The 20499-nt window shown below is 35.2% G+C and overlaps 1 protein-coding gene across 1 annotated transcript; it reads right to left on the bottom strand.

The window, feature by feature from the left end:
• Nucleotides 1–519: 519 nt before the first annotated feature.
• LOC148877654 (S-adenosyl-L-methionine-dependent methyltransferases superfamily protein) lies at nucleotides 520–4079 on the bottom strand. The gene is made up of 2 exons (XM_088942270.1): nucleotides 3251–4079; nucleotides 520–660 (listed from the first exon to the last, which is right to left on the bottom strand). The coding sequence occupies exon 1, from the start codon at nucleotides 3938–3940 to the stop codon at nucleotides 3272–3274; it is 669 nt and encodes a 222-aa protein (XP_088798396.1). The 5' UTR covers nucleotides 3941–4079; the 3' UTR covers nucleotides 520–660; nucleotides 3251–3271.
• Between the last annotated feature and the right edge of the window lie 16420 nt (nucleotides 4080–20499).

Raw genomic sequence — 20499 nt, 5'->3', positions numbered from 1 at the left:
CCATTGAACGGTTCAAAGGGTTCAATCACCCGGGTCAGCAGTTTGCTGATCAAATTAACAGCTTTGGGGGAAATAACGATTCTAGGGTAAAACAGAACCGATCACCTGACTGGTTCCCGGTTTTTCTGGTCCAACCATCTGTTCTGGTCAGGTCCGGTTTTAAAAACCATGATATATGCATATGCATTTTAATCAGGAAAATCTATGTTGCCAAAAAGACATGATACCAGAAGAGCTTTGATCAATACCATCTGATTGATTAACATGTTTATTATATGGTTTGATTGATCAATCAAAACTCACCTTGCTTTTGTTCTGTTTTTTTATTTTTTTATTTTTTGAATTCAAAGAAGAGGGAGAGTTTAGCTCAAAGCGAAACACAGTAACAGTGGATTACAAGGGTGCAACACCATAAGCAAATTATCTAAAAGGAAAACAAAAGCGCATTTAACTTGTTTATACCCAAAAGAAAGGATCCTATTTCCTCCTAAAACTGCTCTCTTTCAATGTCTCTCCTTGTTTGTACATGGCACATATCTGAATATGGGAACCCCCTGTCAGTGTCTCTTTCAATTCAAATGCAAACATCCAACAAAACCTATAATCCTGAATATGGGAACCCCCTGTCAGTGTCTCTCCTTGTTTGTACATGGCACATATCTGCATTTGAACAATTCAAACAGATTCATAAAATACTGAGAAAAGTTTTGATAAACTGAATGCAACCTGTGTGCTTGCGAGATAGAAGATGAAGAGAGAACAGAGTGTAATCATTAATTTTTTTCAGACTGAGTTACCTGCTGTATGTCTGATACATCAAAAAACTGCCCTTTTACATGGTATAAAACAATTTGCATGAAAATGGTGGTTATATGTTAGCCAAAAAAAAGTTTGAAATTTGCTGATATAACATTGAATGATGACAAGAAGAAAGGAGTTCTGAAATATTTTGTTTTCAGGTACGACATCAAAAGCCACCCAACCATGCTGTTTTTGATTATTGACCAGTGAAACCCCATTGTAAGCATAATGTATGGTAATACTAATATCAATAAGCAATTGGTTTTCTCCAATCATTTGATTTGGTGCATTCAAGTTTGTACGATAAGGTATTCGACAGAGAGGTATTTACTTCATTTAAATGGAACTGGTACTTCCCTTTGAAAAAACACAGAGTTGTACTTATCTCTTAAACTTCTCATCAAATCTATATCTTAGGGTAAAGGTGATAATATGAAATTGTGAACAAGATGCTACTCAACTAGTTTCAAGTTGCATTGTATAAACTAAAAAGAATATCCATAGCAAACAAGTAATTTTAGAATCTTAGTCTGTAAATATGATTTCTAGTAATTAAAAATAGTTAATTGGGGTTAAAAAGGAGAAAAATCTAAAGTGAGTTTTATAATATAAGATGAACTAGTCTTGTCTCCTGATAGCAAATAAAAAGAAATTTTGTTAAGAACAAAAGTTGTACAGTTATAAATAGGGCATAATTATCATTGTGTGTGACATTGCATCATCATAAATGGTTCTTGATGGTCACATCTTCACATTAGGCGACATCTTAGTCCCTCTCCCTCCACACCTGAGTTGTATTAAAATTGAATTTTGGTGGGTGCTAGATGGCAATTTGGGACTATCCAGCAATATATGAGTTCATAGAAAGTGGAGTTCTACTTTTTCCAGTACTACTAGGTCTATTTGGATAGGACTTGGGAGATTTAGTTAGGTCAAAGCTCTACTGTTACTTCTTGGGCTTGGGTTTATTCACAGCCTTGGCTTCTATAATATTCTGAGAAGGCTTAAATGATTTAGGTGGGCCTATCTGCACTTTATGAACACCTACAAAAGGCTCATGCTTTAGATTTCAACATGAAAATCTCGTTCACTTATATCCCCAAGTCCACCAACATTTTAGTGGTTGAACTTGCACGACTCAATGACCAAATCATATAGTGGATCTCTTGGACCTTTTTCCTTATCAGTTTGGTTTGAGTTTACTCACAGCCTTGGTTTCTATGATATGGTTAATCTGAGAAGGCTTAAATGATGTAGGTGGGCCTATCTGCACTTCATGAACACCTACAAAAGTGTAGGTGGGCTTAAATGATGCTTAAGCTTTCAACTTGAAAATCATGTTCACTTACATCCCTAAATGCACCAAAACTTTTGTGGATGAGTTAGTTTTTTTTTTTTTTTTTTTTTAATTTGTTGCTCAGATTGGACTCAATGGCTGAATTATATAGTGGATCTCTTTACACTTTTCTTTTGTCTTGCTTTTAGTAAACTTATCATTAGCAATCAAGTAGATATTTAAATAACAAAATCCCAGATTAAAACAAAAGAAAAATAATTACATTTACATTTGGAATCTGATTGACAATTGTCACAAGGTGATCTAGATGGCTACAGTACAGGCCCAACAGACGGTGTATTCATAATGCATAAAATAAACTCTAAAAATGGTGTCTGTAAGTAGCATAGATTCCAGGATATCATTACTTATCATTTTCATACGTCTGTCATGATGCCATTTCTAAAAGGAATAAGGGATAGAAAGAAAAAGAGAAAGAAAATAAGAGGAAGAAAAAACAACCAAATAACCAAGAAGAATCTTTTAAATACGTGTACATCCACCAATTGACATGCTAATTTAAGAGTTGCTTCATAGGGAAAATCTGAATTTTTATCTCACCACTCACAAAAGCTTTACGGAGCATCCTCTAAACACACGTATATTTGGTCAGATACCACTACGACTACAGATGACAGTTTTTGTCAAGCTAAGTATTTGAATGTAAGGATACTTCATTACTGCATCAATTGGAAACTTTTGGCCTTACAAAATCAATCTGAATCCTTGCATTAGGTTCTAACAACATGAGCAAAAGACAACAAAACGCTAAACTTATTATGGGGTTTAAAATTATCTCAATTCTAGGCCCAAACGCAAAGCTCTGAAAAGATAAAAGTTACACATAATAAGTTAATCAGAATTTAATAACTATTCAGATTAACATAATTCGAGATGAGCCAAGATACTTTTTTTTTATTGGCATCAACGATCAAGATACAATTCTCGCCAAAACAAAATGTACACAGGGACAAGACTATAAACTCGAATTCCAATGTAGCCTGCTTGTTTTCATTTTTTTCCCTTTTATTTGATAAAGAAAAAATTTTGCATCCACAAGGAAAAAGAAAACCACAACTAAAATTCAAAGTTCGAACTTATGTAAGTGCGCACCTGAAATTATCAAATTAACATTCATTTCTTCCTCATTATGTATACATCCGTCTCCTCATACGCATATTCTGGGTGCAAATCCTCGTGGGGGACCTTCTCAATCGTGAAAACCCTCTCGCACAATTCCCAGAACAGCCGGTGAGCCTCCGGTGACCTCAATTGGTAACCCAGCAACACGAAACCAGAATTCCCCACAAGAGCTTCCATGGCAGAAACAAGCGGGCCGACAGACTCCTCTATGTAAACGACGTCAGCGGCGATGACAAAATCGAAAGGAGGGTTTAGGGTTTTGATTTGATTGAGGTTGTTCCAGTAAAGTTGGGCATATTTTAGGTTTTTCCCAAGTGTGGGTTTGTTGCGTTTGAGGTTGCGCTTGAGGGCAGGCATGACTGGGGCTATATCAGTGAGAATGATGTCCAGGCCGAGCAAGGAGAGTCCCATGCCGGCAGGGCCACATCCAGAGCCCAGTTCAATGGCTCGCTTGCCAGAGAAGTTGAAGAGGTGAGCATAAGGGTTCGGGGTGGAGAGAGACGAGTTGTGGGCAAGAAGCCAGCGCTCAACGAATTTGACGAGGACAAGGGAGCAGGGCCAGACGGAAGTGCCGACGTGCATAGAGCCGTTGTCTTGTTCGATAGAGAGGAGTGTATCGCGCACAGGGAGTTCGATCACAGGTGAATCCGTGAATTTCATCGAAAATTTCTCTGCTCCCCCGCGTTTGAGAAATTGAGAAATGAGAAATTTTGCAATGCGTCTTCTTCAGGCAAAGGTTCAACGTATCGGTACCGCAACGACTAACAGAACGACAACTTTTAAGAGGGATTCGCTTTGAAACTGCAACATAACATGAATTAATACTGGCATAGTTTTACGCAAGGTTTTTAAAACCGCACCGGACAACGAACCGGTCAGGTCCGGTTCCCGGGTCGAACGGTCCGAACCGAACGGACGGTCCATTCTGGCAAAAATAAAAAATAAAAAACGGCCAAAACCGTTGGACGATTCGATCACCTAAGTCAGTGGTTTGTTGACCAAATCAATGATTTTTGATGAAAATAGGGGTAAAATGGAACCAATCATTTAACTGATTCGGTGGTTTCCAATTTTTCTCGTCTGACCGCCCGATCCAATCCAGTTTTAAAAACCACAGTTTTAAAGGTATAAATTGGGTTGTGTGGATCGTGACCTGACACAGGTACAACGGCACATAGGCATTGGGCCGTGATGGGCTTGGGCTTTTAAGTTTATGGGCTAGCACGGTATGGCACCATCGAATAGTGAACAATTGGTAAAAGCCAATAAAAGAAATTAATTGGTAAAAAGAATTAGAACTAGGTAAATTTTGAAAAATCAATGTAAATAACAAATCTAATTGATTTCTTAAAGATTAATTTTAGTTTTAAAAAAAGTTGTTTTAGAAGAGAAAAACCCATAAGCTGTAATGGTATAATTGTAGACATGTAGTAGTAACGGTAAGAAATCATGCCTTTTCTATGGGTGGCCTGGGCTTAGCCCCTTCATATGGGCTACCTATGGCTATGGCTTCTGGGCTTAGCCCCAACCAGGGGAGATCGGCTTCATTCGAACATCTATCAAACAGCCTTTACAGCCTTGCATTAAAAGTATTTTCATATTTATGTGATTTATTTTATGATGCGAGGTTTGAAGGCTGTTCGAACGAGAGCCTTGCACTGACTGAATCAAATTTCCAATTAGAGACTCTTTTCGAAGCTGAAAGCTTGGCTGTTTAGAAAGAATTCACATCTCCGCCCCACAACGCCTCACAGCACATTCCGTCATATATTGAGAGCATTTTCCAATAATATCATCATTGAAAGATATTCCCAATACACGGCGAATATGTACTGTGAAGCATTGTGGGGCGGGATACTATAAGGCGGAGATGTGGTTTCGTCTGGAAAGCTCTTCTTTTTACCACAGCCCGAAAGATAGTTATCATAGGCTCGGACTCTCCACTTATGATGAATAGCTATAATGGAGAAGATAGGGGAGTTACTTGGAAGTTCTAGATAAATTAAAACTTATTCCAAAATTTTTGAATTATACTTTTTATATAGACCTAAGTCGAAGACTGCTTTTGCTCATGTGATGACTTGTAAAGCAGAATCTTTTAGAACTTGCTCATGCTGGTGGGGCTCCCCACCAAGCTGGCTGGATCCGTTTGTATTTATTTTGCTTTAATATAATTTTGTTCAATTATCAAAAAAAAAAAATATGGATTTATGGGGTATGGTATATACAAAGTTTAATTCGCATAAATCAATATTATTAATTTTTATATCTATATCTATAAATCTATAGAATGTATGCATCTCATAAAGTTAGGATCATCATTTACACACCCCCAATGGCCTATAGTTTGCAATGATTTATTTCACTTTTTTTCCTCCATGGGGCTACACAATGAGGGGATAGCCGTTCCCCCAAACTTATAACCGCCCAACTATGGTGTAAAATCAGGATTCAACTAGTCAATTGGCATCCTTCCAATTGATATATTTACTCAAAACTTTGTTAAGAGTCATTTGTATTGCCATCTTAAAATGGTCATATGATCACCTAAACCCGTTACAACGAATTGGAGACCTTATTAACCATGGTTTTTAAAAACAAATCGGTGACCGAATCGGTCAGGGGTCTGGTTACCGATTTGAACGGAACGGTCCGATCGTTCAACCCGAACAATCAATCCGTTCTGATCAAAAAATAAAAAAATTAGAAAAAAATTAGAAAATGATCAAAACCTTTCAAACGGTTAACCAGTTGATTCAGCGGTTTGCTAACCAAATCAATGGTTTTGGAGGAAAACAGAACCAGCCAGGTGACTGGTTCCCGATTTTTCTAGTTCGACTGTCCGGTCTAATCCGGTTTTGAAAACAGTGTTACCAACTAGTCTGTTGGCACCTTTGCCAATTGATTTACTTGATCGACCATTTGTTAAGAACTATTTGTATTCTCATCTCAAAATGATCAGATGACCACCTAAATCAAGTGAAAAATGTTTAAGGACATGGGCCATGGTTGTTTATCTCTTAAAGGATCCCTATCACTTTATATCAAGGTTTTAGAAAGAAAACGCTCCCCCCATAGCAAAACTTGGCTGGAGAAGACATTGGTTGTGTGTAATTGAATTTTTACGATATAATTAGGTGCCATTTTCTCAAATCCATATTTTATTTGACAATAACAGATTTGGATGAATTGTAGATTAATACCCTTTACTTTGGGGTGATTTCATTTTATTTGACAATCACATGCAGTTTAAAACATTTAAAATCTCAAAATTATCCTTCATTATATATGAAGACATTGTCGTCTTTTTCCTCGAGATTGAACCAAAGTAGTGGTAAATAGAGTAAAAAGCTATGTGAAGTCTCTAGTTTTGGTACTAAACCAAATCACATGGATGCTAGACTACCTCCAAAGTTACTCTGCAGAAGTTTCATTGGCTCCAAATTTGTCTTATGTGAAATCTTCCATTTCTTGGTTGGCTTGAGTCTCTACGAGAAGCAATTACGTACAAAAGAGTAGAAGCTATAGCAGTCAAAGAAGCAGGAGACTACTTATGTGCCCCATATTGGATTGTTGCCAGCTGATACGATGGTGGTAATCGTCATGCATTAGATGATGACCGGACAGGAAGAAGGCTATGCTCATGTTGTTCACATAGGTGAGGCCATTGAGCAGGAGGTTAGTCGTTGATGTTTTCGTTTGAATTAGTTATTGTGTTCATACTTGAGAAGATGAAAAGAAAGAATCCAACAAATTCACCCATTTGAGATGGTAATGAATTATCCCCTGCAACTTATCCTGATAATGAGGAAAAGAACCAAAAAAAAAAAAAAAATCAAGGAAACACCAAAAAGCTCAGTTGAATCAATGTATGCAATTCTAAACAATATAACATTATTTATTTACATTACTTGAGATGGTGTTATGTATGTCTCAAAATCCATCAAGTTAAAATTATTAAGATGGTTGTCCAAGGATATCCCTTTAATGAATAAACTTGCTACTCCATTGATGCTTGATTTGTAATATATGGAGTGCAGCATGTCTTAGACAGTTCACCTGGATGAATCTCTTACGTGAGTTACATCCATGGTGATTAGCAATTTTAGGGCCCATTCATTTTTTTTTTTTGGATTTTGACAGGAGGGAAGTTGGTTATGGGTATCACTTACCCAAATAGATGATACCCATCTCCTAGGTGGGTAAGTAATTTTTTCACTTAGAGGGGCAAGTTGCCAATACTTAGATGGGACAAAATTGTTCATTTTTATAATGGATTTGTATGGTTAAAATGGTTATTATCTTATTTATCTAGGAAATAAAAGAACATGGGTATATGAACCTACCTAATGTTTCCTGGGAAATACTTACCCAAGTATGTAACTTCTCGAAAAGCGAATGAGGCCTTACATGTAATTAGTTGTCCAAAAGAATCACCATAAGTTCATATGTGAGAAGCTTATATATTGCACTTAGGGGATGTTTGCCAATGTCTATGAAATTACAAAGACCCCCATGCAAAGTTCAAAGTATCGACTCCTATATCGATGCTTTTTTTATTTTTTATTTATTTATTTTCAAAATCGGTTCAGAGGGTCAGTGTAAGTCCTAGCTACCCTCTGAACCATGGTCTGACCCGATACAATCCTTGGAGGGGCGTTATTGGGAAGCCATCAGCACGATACGTGTTGATACTTTGAACTTGCCCCCATGTACTATGGGGTCAATGGCAACTGCCCCCTTGAACTTTCGTTTGAGACAAAGTCCCCTAAACTTTCACTTTACAATAAATACCCCTTAACTGTTAAGTTAGATGAGATGCAAAACACATTAAATTATCAAAATATATACCCATCTGAACTTTCCTTATTTTTTTTTCATTGCCCTTTTCCTTTAAACCCTAATTGACCCAAAAATATCTCAATGTCTCCTAACAAAACCAGCTAAATAATAAGAATTCATTGAAATAGAAAAGGTTTATTTAAATTATTGTTTCATTTCATTGACATTAATGTTTCTCTTCATCTTAAAACATAAAAATTGTCCACTCCTTTCTCCAATAAACCATGAAAACCTTAAATATATCTATTAGAAAGAAACCTTTACCATTTCATATGAATATTGAATCTATAGCTAGAAATCTACAAGGATCTATTAGCACGACTTAGAGTACTTCAATATTATATTTAGAAAATTAATCAAATCATAAATCGTTCAAAATAAATAAGAAAAGAGTAGTTTGAGGATTAAAAATTTAAACAACTGAATGATAATCTTTTTCGAAATTAACTAACAAATTCTAATGGAAGAGGGTATTTGTTGCAAAATAAAAGTTCAAGGGGGTCTTTGTCCCAAATGAAAGTTTAGGGAATAGTTGTCATTAATCACATAGTATGGGGGTCTTTGTAAGTTACCTTGTTTATTCAAAACAAAACAGTTTTTGCATAAAAAACCTTCTACAATTGCTTTGTTTTGGAAAAAGAAAAACCATAATAAGTTGTTGAAACAATAAAATCATACATGTTGGTGAGCATCCCCGTAGTCCCTTGTTTCAGTTAGACTTGAGGCTGAACCAACCAAAAACCCTGCTTGTATAAGGACCATTGAAATACTCAAACTAAGTTGATCAATTAAGTGAACTCAAGAGCAAAACCATGTTACCTTGACCAAAATTTCAAAATCTTTTATACTGAATGTTACTTTTGTGATTTTATTGAGAAGCACACAAGCAGCACCATATGCATATGTGTTTCATAACACTGTTTTCAAAACTGGACTGGACTGTATGGTCGGACCAGGAAAACCGGGAGCCGGTAGGTTCAGTTTTCCTCCAAAACTGCATTTTTCCCCAAAATCGTTGATTTTGGTCAGTAAACCGCTGTATCGGCCGATTAATCGTTTGAACCATTTGAACGATTTTCACTGTTTTCCAATTTTTTATTTTTTATTTTTTTTGTTAAAATAGGCTAGCCGTTCGGATCAAACAGTCGGACAGTTCGAACTGATAACCAGACCCCTGACCAGTTCAATCACCGGTTCATTTTTAAAAATCATGAATCATAATAAATATTGGAAGCATAGTAGATAGTCCAAGTTGAAGAGTCTTTCTCGCTCATTTGCTTTCTCTTGTGATTTGTGAAGCTTTGTCATAATATCATAATATTGCCTACTCTACTTCCTTCTTCATACAGGTTAGAATTCATAATTTCAAAAAGTACACTTCTCAATCAAAGTGTACTTTAGTATCAAATATAGAGCATCGCGGATGAATTTATCATTAGATTCATTACATTTTGTCTCTACATATCATATGGTTATTTTTGGTCTATAATGGCGCCACGATTGGTAATTTTACTACTCACTCTTGGTTCATAATACCCTTTGATTGTTAACAACAACAAAGTGCAGTTTGGTAATTTTAATTACTATTCATTGTAACACCCATTAATGGTGTTGGACTAAAGTGGCACTTTTTGAAAGATTTATGCAATGGCATTTTTCAAAGTTTAGGTACTAAAATGAAACCACTTCCAAAGTATAGCGTACTAATACCATAGAAGATAGAGTGAAAACAATGCACACCTTCACTTGAGGCGAAGAAAAAAAATCAATTATGGTGATTATCTCCTTCACAAGATCCATGTCTATAGACAATGATTGATAGACCTATAACCTCATTGTGGTGTGGTAAGAATTGATGATGTGTGATCCGGTCGGTCCTAACTGCCGGTAATCTTGTCTCTAACAAAGCGGAAGATGCCTGAAACAGGGAGGAAACAAGAGATCCCTGGGGGAAGAACCCGGCGGGAACGCTCCAACACTCAAGTTAGCACTCTGAGAAAGCATGGAAGATGAGAAGTTCTCTTAGACTAGAAGGCGCAAAGTATCACCTACCTTTACCTTGGGGGAAGAGGGCCTTTTATAACTGCCCTGGTGCACTCACTCCCAAACCTTTGCCAGATCAGGTGTAACCGCCTCTGTAGGGGGCAGACGTAACCACCACTATCTTCTCTATCGGTGCCGTCTCTGCAACGACTGAGATGCCGGTAGCAGGTGGCCGTTGGAGTGCGACTGTCATGTGTTAGATCCTTGATCAGTTAGGCACGCCGCCTCAGAGTATGGACTTCTTTGGTGTCAGGTACAGTCGTTCAGTCATGCGACCTGGAGCCGAGGTGCCGGAATGGTGCATGAGGTGAAGTCTTGAGTTCGGACAGGAGCGTGGCCCGGACTTACCCGAGGTGGGTTAGTCCGGGCTTTGCCTTTTGTGGAGTGTTCCTTGTAGGGCTAGGGATTTCTAAGGAAAGCTCGGGTTCTACCTCCTGGGAAGCACAGGTTCTCTTTGAGGAGCTCGAGGCCTCTCCTTGGGAGCTCGGGCCTCTTCTTGGGCTATGGTTGTGGCACTGTACCGAGCTGACACTCTTGCCAGGTCATACCCGGTTGTCTCCACGTGTCGCACGGCCAAGGGGTCGGGCCAAATCTCCCTCCGTCAAGAATGTTTACCCATATTTTACTAGGGTGTAGGTTGGGTTGGGTTGGGTTAGAGTACTGGATGTATACAAGTCAATACACCATTTAAGCTTTTTGTAGATGGGGCGTATTATATTACAGTTAAGTCCATACTGGCCCACCCAATTGTCACCCCCAAATGAACTGGCTTCATAAACTAAGGGAAAGTTTGAAAGCGACAAAATTGAATGACTTTCTTTGTCTTTTAGTGGATAAAATAATAAAAAAGTAATATCTTTGAGGCTAGAGCTTCAGTCATTAAGGCCATGTTTGGTTCACTGTTGTGGGGCTTATTCTCTTAATTCTTGCTCATTCCAGACAAGAATAACAAAAATAGGCAAGAATGAATAAAATTAGAGTGTTTGGTTACAAAATTCTTGCCAATGACCACATTCTTTTTAGAATGAAAAATCAGCCCCATAGCACAAAAATTGAATATAGCCTATGGCATGAAAAATAATCATGCCCCATTTTGCTCATTTCATTCTTTGAGAAACTCTACATAAAATTGTTGTCATAGATGTTTACTTTTGTGAAAGCACTTTTACAAAAGTACTTTTACGAAAACACTTTTCTAAAAGTACTTTTATGAAAACACTTTCATAAAATTACTTTTACATGAAAGCATTTTTATGGAAGCACTTTTACAAAAGCACTTTTATGAAAGTACTTCTTCATGGAAGCACTTTTGTGGAAGTACTTTTATGAAAGCACTTTTATGGAAGTACTTTTACGAAAGTACTTTTATAAAAACACTTTTACGGAAGTGCTTTTACGAAAGCACTTTACGGAAGTGCTTTCACGAAAGTACTTTACGGAAGCACTTTTATTAAAGTACTTTACTAAAGCACTTTTATGAAAGTATTTTCATAAGCACTTTTACGAGAGTATTTTTATAAAAGCACTTTTATGGAAGTACTTTTATGAAAGCACTTTTACAAAAACACTTTTATAAAAGCACTTTAATGAAAATATTTTTATAAAAGCACTTTTATGAAAGTACTTTTACGAAAGCACTTTTACGAAAACACTTTAATGAAAGCACTTGTATAAAAGAATTTTTATGAAAATACTTTTTTAAAAGCAATTTTATGAAAATACTTTTACAAAATATCTATGCCAATTGGTAAACATTGACTATTGGAGACCTAGGCTGGCGGTTTGTGAATACCGGTACAATTTTTTTTTTTTTTGAAGAAGAATGAAAATGAGTAACATAGGACACTTACTAGTCTGAAAAAAATTCATTTTTAACAAAAAAGTTTTCATAGCAATATTTTCTCATTCTTCCTATTTTTATCCATTCTTTTCCATTTTAGAATTTCATCTTGGGTAAGAATGAGAATTGAACCAAACATGGCCTAAGGATCTCACAACATCCTTCCTTAATAATAATAGTTATCATCACAAAGGATGGCATAGATCCTTGGGGATTTTTTTTTTTTTTTTTTTTTTTTGTGTACGGGAAGCCGTATAAGGAAACAAGGAAGATGTTTGTGGAATAATGGAAGTAGTTGACAATGCACATTTCTGGCCCTTGGATTTTCATTAGAGATGTAAATATGATTTTTAGAAAAGAAGATAAAGATGGTGGATCCAAAGTTAGAACTTCAAGGATAGAAAAGAAAAAACAAGAACTTTTTAAATTCTCTTGGTCTAGACTTAATTGTTAGTCATGGCCCTAGGTTTACTTGGACCAATAAGAGAGGTGGTTTCAAAAACATAAAAGAAAATTTTCACGTGGCTTTGTAAAATGATGCATGGAATGCTTTATTTCTAGAGGCTAGAGTGCTTCACCTTTTTATGGGAGGATCAAATCACATTCCTATCCTTTTAAACACTTCCCCTCCCCTTGAAAAATTCATAAAACCTTTCAGATTTAAAAATCTTTGAAATTCTCATAAAGACTATGTGGATATTATAATGAATTCCTGGAATTTGAGTGGCTTCAATGATGGACAATTAAACTTCATCAAGATTTATAAAAATCTAAAAAAGGGATCTCTCCAAATGGCATAAGAAGATATTTGGCAAGTGACTTCAATGATGGACAATTAAAATTCATCAAGATTTATAAAAATCTAAAAAAGGGATCTCTCCAAATGGCATAAGAAGATATTTGGCAAAGTGCAAGATACAATAAAAAATCTCTAAATAGACTTAAGCAATGAGAGAAGCAAGCTATGTAGCTATTTCAATCCATTCAAGTTAAAAGAAATAGAAAGTCAGTTGGACGAGGAATTAAAAAGAGAAGAAATCCTTTGGGCTTAAAATTCTAGATTGGTATTGTGACTTTGAAGAATGAAGAGGAAAGTTGGGCATTTGGGCAAAAACAACTATCATATTTACTAGTTAAACACTTCGAGGATCTATTTAAATCCTCAAACTTGATTCATAGTGGAGGACTTTTAGTTATCATTGAGGAAGACAATAGGTTTCTGCAAAAATATGTTGAGGATGAGGAAATTAAAATTGTTTTATTTCAAATGTGTCCTCACAAAGCTCTTAGACCAAATGGTTTCCCCAATTCCTTCTTTCGAAATTATTGTAACTGGGCTCAATATCATCATTGCGATGAAAGAATCTTTAATAATGGAGTTGTGAATAAAGAGTTAAACAAAATTTTCATAGTCCCTATTCCAATGTGCAAGAACCCAGAAAATGCTTCCCAGTTTTGACCAATAAGCCCCTGTAGCACCATATATAATATTATAGCCAAGATTCTGGTGAATAAATTAAAGCCCATTCTCCCCAAAATTATAGGTGTGAGTCAAAATTCTGTTGTTCCAAGAAGAATGATTTTTAATGATCTTCTCATTCTAAACAAGGCATATGATAGAGTTGAATGGGTTTTCATATAAAACATTCTAGAAAAAATGGGATTTGGGAATATTCCTAAAATTGGATAATGCAATGTATATCTTGTGTACCAAGTTTTGGTAAACGGTAGCCCAAGTAGATAGTTCTTTCCTTCTAGGGGAATGAAGTAGGGAAATCCCTTGTCACCTAATCTTTTCCTATTCTGTTTTGAAGTGTTATCCTTGTCCTTGCAAAATTTACACTATTTAGGTTCTATCTATGGAATAAAGCTAAACAATCTTTGTCTTTTTGTTACTTTTTTTTTGTAGATGATTCCTGCATCTTCTTAAAAGCAAGTACATCTAAAGGGAGAGTGATTATGGATGTGTTGAAGTAGTATGGGGAAGTATTAGGTCAGAAGGTGGATCTCTCAAAATCTAAAGTTTTTTTAACCCAAAATTGTCTCCAAAGATCTAAAAAATTGTATCAAATGTGCTAGGCACTAAAAAGTTGATAGACCTTCAATTTACTTAGGTATCAAATGTGCTAGGCATTACGAAAAACAATCTTTTCAACTATCTTTGTGATAGAATGGAAAGTAAATCAAATAGGTGGAAAATTGCTTTTTTATCATCTAAAGGAAAGGAAGTGATGATTAAGTTTGTGCTAAGTTCCATCCCTACATATGCGAGGTCTTGTTTCTTGATCCTTAACAGTGCTTATAACCTTCTTGCTAAATCCCAAAGATAATTCATGTAGAGGAAAATTTGTAAAAGTTTGGTGGTGGTTTAGGCTTTAGAGATCCTTATATTTTCAACTTATCTCTTTTGGCCAAGAAAGCTTGGAGATTTAGCACAAATAGAAATAGTTTATGGGCAAAAGTGATTGAAGGTAGATATCTAAAGGGCAAGTATTTTTGGAGTTTCAAAACTCTTCATTATTCTTGGGAATTTAGAAGTCTAATGGTAGGGAGAGATATTCTATCTGAAAGGGTTTGTTGGAGTGTTTCGGGTGGGGACCACAGACATATGGGAGAACCCATGGATCTTGGATTTCCTTTCTTCAAACCCATGAGCTTAGACCAAACAATCCTCAAATTAGATGGGTGTGTGACTTTATTGATGATCATCATGACCATTGTTGGAATAAGAGAAGTTGGCTGATCAAATATTTGATAATTATATTGTTAGTAAGATTTTAAAGATGGATCTACCATCAGTTGCTAGACATGATAGATAATTTTGGACTTTGGACCCAAAGTGGAGATTCTCAATCAAATCTACATATCGTTTGGTTCTCAAGTTGTTTAAGAGGCAAGGCAGTGTTGAATCCGCCTTTTAAACTATCTCTATCTCATTGGAAGAAGACTTGGTCCTTATGTATTTCCCAAAAAATTACGCATTTTATTTAGAAATGTTGCTACAATAGTGTGGCTGTTAACAAGGTTCTAATAAGTAGAGGAGTCCTCATCAATGAGGGGTGCCCACTATATGAAAAACCCCAAAGAAGTATTATATATCCATGCTTTTCTATTTTGTCATCATGCTCGGGCAAATTGGTTAAGTTGTTATCTAAATACTTTTGTTGACTGGTGGGTAGGTTGGTTGGATCAGGCGTCATGCTCCACTCAAGGTTCAAATTATCGGATATGCTTAACGTATCGGGGAGGCAATTTTAAGATATGTATTGAGATACGCCTTGGATATACATGCATGTCAGAGAAAAATTAATATATACATAGAAACACATAGATACACATAGAAACATTATAAAAACTTCAATATAACATAAAAATACATCAATAACACTTAATAGGCTTTAATAATATATATGCATTAAATTAATATATTTTAATAGAATTTATGAGGAGTCACATCATATTCAAACATACTAAGTAGCCAAACAATGTTTATTAAAATTATAATCACATCAATATTTAATAACTCAATTCAACTCATATAATATAATCCAACACAAGATATTAATGTCTAATAATTAAAAAGTATTTGTTTTTAATTCTGAAAATTATAAAAAACATATTTGAAGGAAAATATCAAATGATCTATATATATATGATAGATCAGCCATATATTAAGAATATATTCAATCATTATAGGCAAATTACGAAAAATAAATAAATAATTAATAATTTTTTTAATTCTAAAAATTACAAAAAAATCAACAAAAATAATATTTAAAGAAAAAAATATCAAATGATATATGGATATTATAGATCAGACATATATTAAGAATATATTCAATCCTTATGGGCAAATTACAATAAAAAATAATTAATTAATATTTGTTTTTAATTCTGAAAATTATAAAATAAATCAACAAAAAACTCATATTTGAAGAAAAAGTATCAAATGATCTATGGATATCATAGATCATCCATATATTAATAATGTATTCAATCCTTATGGGCAAATTATAATAAAAATAAATAATTAATATTTATATTTAATTCTGAAATTTGCAAAAAAAATCATATTTAAAGAAAAAATATCAAATGATCTATGGATATAATAGATCAGCCATATATTAACACTATAAGCAGTTCTTATGGACAAATCACAATAAAAAATAATTAATTAATATTTAATTTTTAATTCCAAAAATTATAAAAAATAAAAAAAAAATCATACTTGAAGAATAAATACCAAATGATCTATGAATATGATAGATCAGCCATATATTAACAGTATATGCAGTTCTTATGGACAAACTACAATAAAAAATAATTTTTTATTTTTTATTTTTTAATTCCAAAGATTACAAAAATTAAAAAAAAAATAGTACACAAAAAATTTCACATTATCCATAGGTTTCTAACATATTAATTTCTTACATTCAAATAAAAAAAAACATCTTTTTCATATTTTTTTCCAATTTTCATCACAAAAATCCATAGATCTACACATATAATAAAAAAAACTCGTGATTTTTGACACGGGAAATGTAGATCAGCCAAGATTATAACACATTCAAGCATTCAAAAAAAAAAAAAAACAACAAATCAAAAGGATTAAATGAAAAATAAGTTGAAACACTCATATGTTTTCACAATATTTTCTAAAACTTGAAAAATCTTCTCAAATCTTCACTTTTGATGCGTTTTTGTTGTTTTTTTTTTGCAGATCTAACAATATAGGAAAATTTTTCAAAGATTTGAAGTGGTTTGGGGGGGGGGGAGAAGGCTTTTTTCGGGAGAAAGAAGCTTTCTTTCACTTGTTTGTCGTTTTAAGTTTCAGCCTATATCGTTTTGAATTGGTAGCGTATTGATCAATATGCCACCGTATCGGTAGTGTATCAATCGATACAGCATCAAAATGCCTGAAACACTACCGTATCGTATCGATATGGTACCGATACACATGAAAAAAGACGATATGTCCAATTTTCATGTGTATCCCGTATCTCCTTTTCAAAGATACAATACAATACACCCCGTATTGGCGTATCATATTGATACTACCTACCATCTAGTGTGATAGATTTGTCTATTATTGAACTCAGTCATTATGCTATGGATAGTTTGGATAGCGAGAAATGAATTTATCTTTAATGGTACCCACCCTAACCAACTCTTTCTATTCTCTCTGTAAACAGGTTGATGAAGGAAGTGATGAAAGTTTTCTCCCAAAAATCGGAAGATTGTCTGCATCTTAAAGGCCATATTGTAACTCTTTTGGATGGGCTGGTCCAGTTCTAGGTTTTTGTATAGCAAGAACTAATGGTGGTTATTCAAAAAATATGAGCAGTGGCTTTGGATTTGTAATTTAGGATGACTTTGGAACTTTTTTGAATGTTGGTTGTGGCCCTTGTAAGGTGATATCGGATGAACATGCCCAAACTTTTGCTATTAAATCCTGTTGTTTTGCTGCTAAGGAGCTTGGTATTGGGAATCTGTTAATCTTAACTGATTCTCTTATTTAAACCTTAGATGCTCAATCATTGGATAGCCAACCTAATAGTTGGCCTATTTTGTTTGACATCCTTAATCTTGATGGTATTACTCTCAAGTTTTGTTTTGTTAAGGGAGAATTTGTTTTAGCAGCTCATAGCCTTGCCTCAAAAGGATCATTTTGGATTAGTTTCGTCTTGTCTCTCTCTTCTAGATTGGTTGTCTCTGATGGTGGAGACTAATTCTGCTTTATCAGTTCATGGGGATGATAGACCCTTAGGCTATGTTTGGTTTGAAGGAAAAAATAGGGAAAGGAAGGGAAAGATAGGGAAACCTATACCTTTCCCTTCCTTTCCCTACTTTTTTTTTTTTCAAACCAAACACAGCATTAAAGTTTCCTTCCTCTATTTTAGTTGGTGTTGTTTCTTCTTCTGTTTTTTTTTCTTGCCTTTGAAATCCTTCTTACCAAAAAATTATCATTCACTAAGACAAAGCCAGTTCACTCTAAGGCTATGTTTAGTTTGAAGGAAAAAGGTGAGGAAAGGAAAGGAAAGGAAAGGTAGAGAAACACATACAAGGTTTGTAAAGGTTTCCCTGCATTTCCTTTCCTTTCCCTACTTTTCCCTTCAAACCAAACACAACCTAAAAGGTTATTTATTTATTTAATTTTACTTCTTAAGGATATTAAAGTCATATGGCTCCTCAAGTTTATTTATTAATGTATCCACCCATTTGGGCGCATCGATATGAATACATGTCATATCGATATTTTAATCCTTTAGGATTATGATTTATAGGTAATTTAAAGAAGCCTTAGTGGAAAATGAAATAAACCAGCACTCCTTAGCATGCCTCTCAAATTGAGGGCTGACCATAAGTTATCATCCCAACAATGGCTCATTTGGCATAGATTTTATTGGAAGGGTTTCATGATGGAGCCATTCAACAAAGCTCTTCTATAGAAGCATGGTTAAGGAAACTGGATGAGGATACATGAATGGTGGCCGGTCATCAATTGATTTATATATACCAAAGATATATATTGAAAATAAGGCTCCATTTGGGAAGATCAGTGTAAATACAAATATGTAAGGTTCATGAAAATGACTGTATTTGCATTTGCACTCTTCCCAACCGGGGCCGAAAAGGCTACATTTGGTTGTAGTGCAAATTTATTTGCATGGAAGTGCAAATGCAAAGAATTCAAATTTTGGTTTAATTTTGTTTTGGGTTTTACTTTATTCTGCTTCAGGTCTTATTTTACTTAATTTGTACTGCAATCAAACAAAATAAATCATTTGCATTACCATAGTTTTGCATCCATGCAAATAAATTTGCACTGCAACCAAATGCAACCTAAGACAATTTGGGAAGAGTACAAATACAAAAATGTACAAAAATGTACTGTACACAATTTCCTAAATAACTAGGTAGGAAATATAATAAGGGCAAAAGGGACATTTGCTCTTCAATTGGAATCTTACCCTATTTGGATTGTGGGAGCAAAATTGGAAATCTACTCAACTTGAGTTTTCCTATTTTTTTCGGCTGGCCGAGCCTAGCCCTTATGCAGGTCAACCTGAATCTAGCTGAACATTAGCTGATATCAATAGGTTCATGCAATTTTTTAATACATTGGATCTAATAAACCCTATTTGCCAAACTTGAGCCTGGCCCGGGCCTGGGTTGGAAAGATCGGGCATGACCTTGGATTCATTCCAGGCTCAATTGTTAGGGTTGGGCCTCGAATGACCTTTAACCCTGACCAGCCCGCCGCCGGACTTCTACCTCTAACTCCACTCTTTGCTCAATTCGTTGACATTTAAATGACGACTAGCCCCCTCCCTCCCAAAAGTTGCAGAACTGAGTGCCTAAAAGCTGCTTAGCTCTTTAATTCCACTCCGTTAAGAAAACCCAAATAGAGCTAGGAACCATAAGCTCAAAAGATTTGACCCTTCCATTCCGCTGCCAATTCCAACTCCATCTTGATCCCAAGCGCGGTTCAAGGATATGCATGCAACGCACTAAATTACCAGTTTCCTAAGAAAACATGCTTTTCGTTTCTCAAAGAAGTCCACCATACTGGAATGGAATATCTGATTTTTATGCTCCAAAGTTCTTTTTATTTTTTCACTCCATGAAGCTGATCGAATTGGTTTACAGTACCACACATGATAGCATGGGAGCCGTGGCCGACCTACTCTTCTAGCAAAACCTAAATTTCCACCAGTCAGCAATCTTATTATGGAAGTTAGACTAGTTTCCTTTGAAAGTTGAAATCTTGTAAGGAAATATTGTAGAATTTTAACATGATTTCATTGAATAATGTATTAATTCTTTTAGTCATTCAAGTTAAGCGACAAGTTAACATGGAGGCTCTTATGCTAAAATTCAAAATAGAGGTCTAGAATCATCATCATCATCATTTAATTAACTCTCCCAACATGGATGGGGTCGGCTACATGAATCCTGTTTCACCATTAATTAAGATCTATGATCATGATTAAAGTTTTAGTCCTCCTTGATCCGGGGGACCTGTGGTGTAAGACAAGCTGATATACTTGCAGAATTAATTGGAGGTCTAAAATGTGATCTCTAAATCTAAACCTTAGTAAACCAGCAGTTCAAGATCATTTTACATGCATATGGTTTCATGGGCACCATGGCGAGACCCTGAGGCTAGCTCCCTGTAAGCATGCATGGCTCTACCCATAAATGATAAAGTTGTTTATGAACATGTAAACTGTTATAAGCATACATGTAGTTCCTTTTTCTCTTTCTACTTTCCCTTTTCCTTTTTTCTTTTCCTTTTTTGTTTTTCTTTCCGCATCGTTGCGATATGATTAACAGGAGCAGAATCACAATATACTTGTTAGGGCCCAATCCCCGGTTCTTTCCTGCAAGAACGAGTTTCCTTGTTGAATTCTAAAAGAAATCTAATCAGAAGGTACTTAAAAAGAGAAAAAAACAAAACATGACAGAGGGTGAGGAGAGATCAGAGAGAAGA

This window comes from Nelumbo lutea, chromosome 1 (genome assembly GCF_056320005.1).
Source record: "Nelumbo lutea isolate HS-2025 chromosome 1, American lotus-T2T, whole genome shotgun sequence".
In the NCBI taxonomy this organism is placed as follows: Eukaryota; Viridiplantae; Streptophyta; class Magnoliopsida; order Proteales; family Nelumbonaceae; genus Nelumbo; species Nelumbo lutea.
Note: the sequence above shows the minus strand (reverse complement) of the source record. Positions and strands in the feature narration are given on the sequence as shown.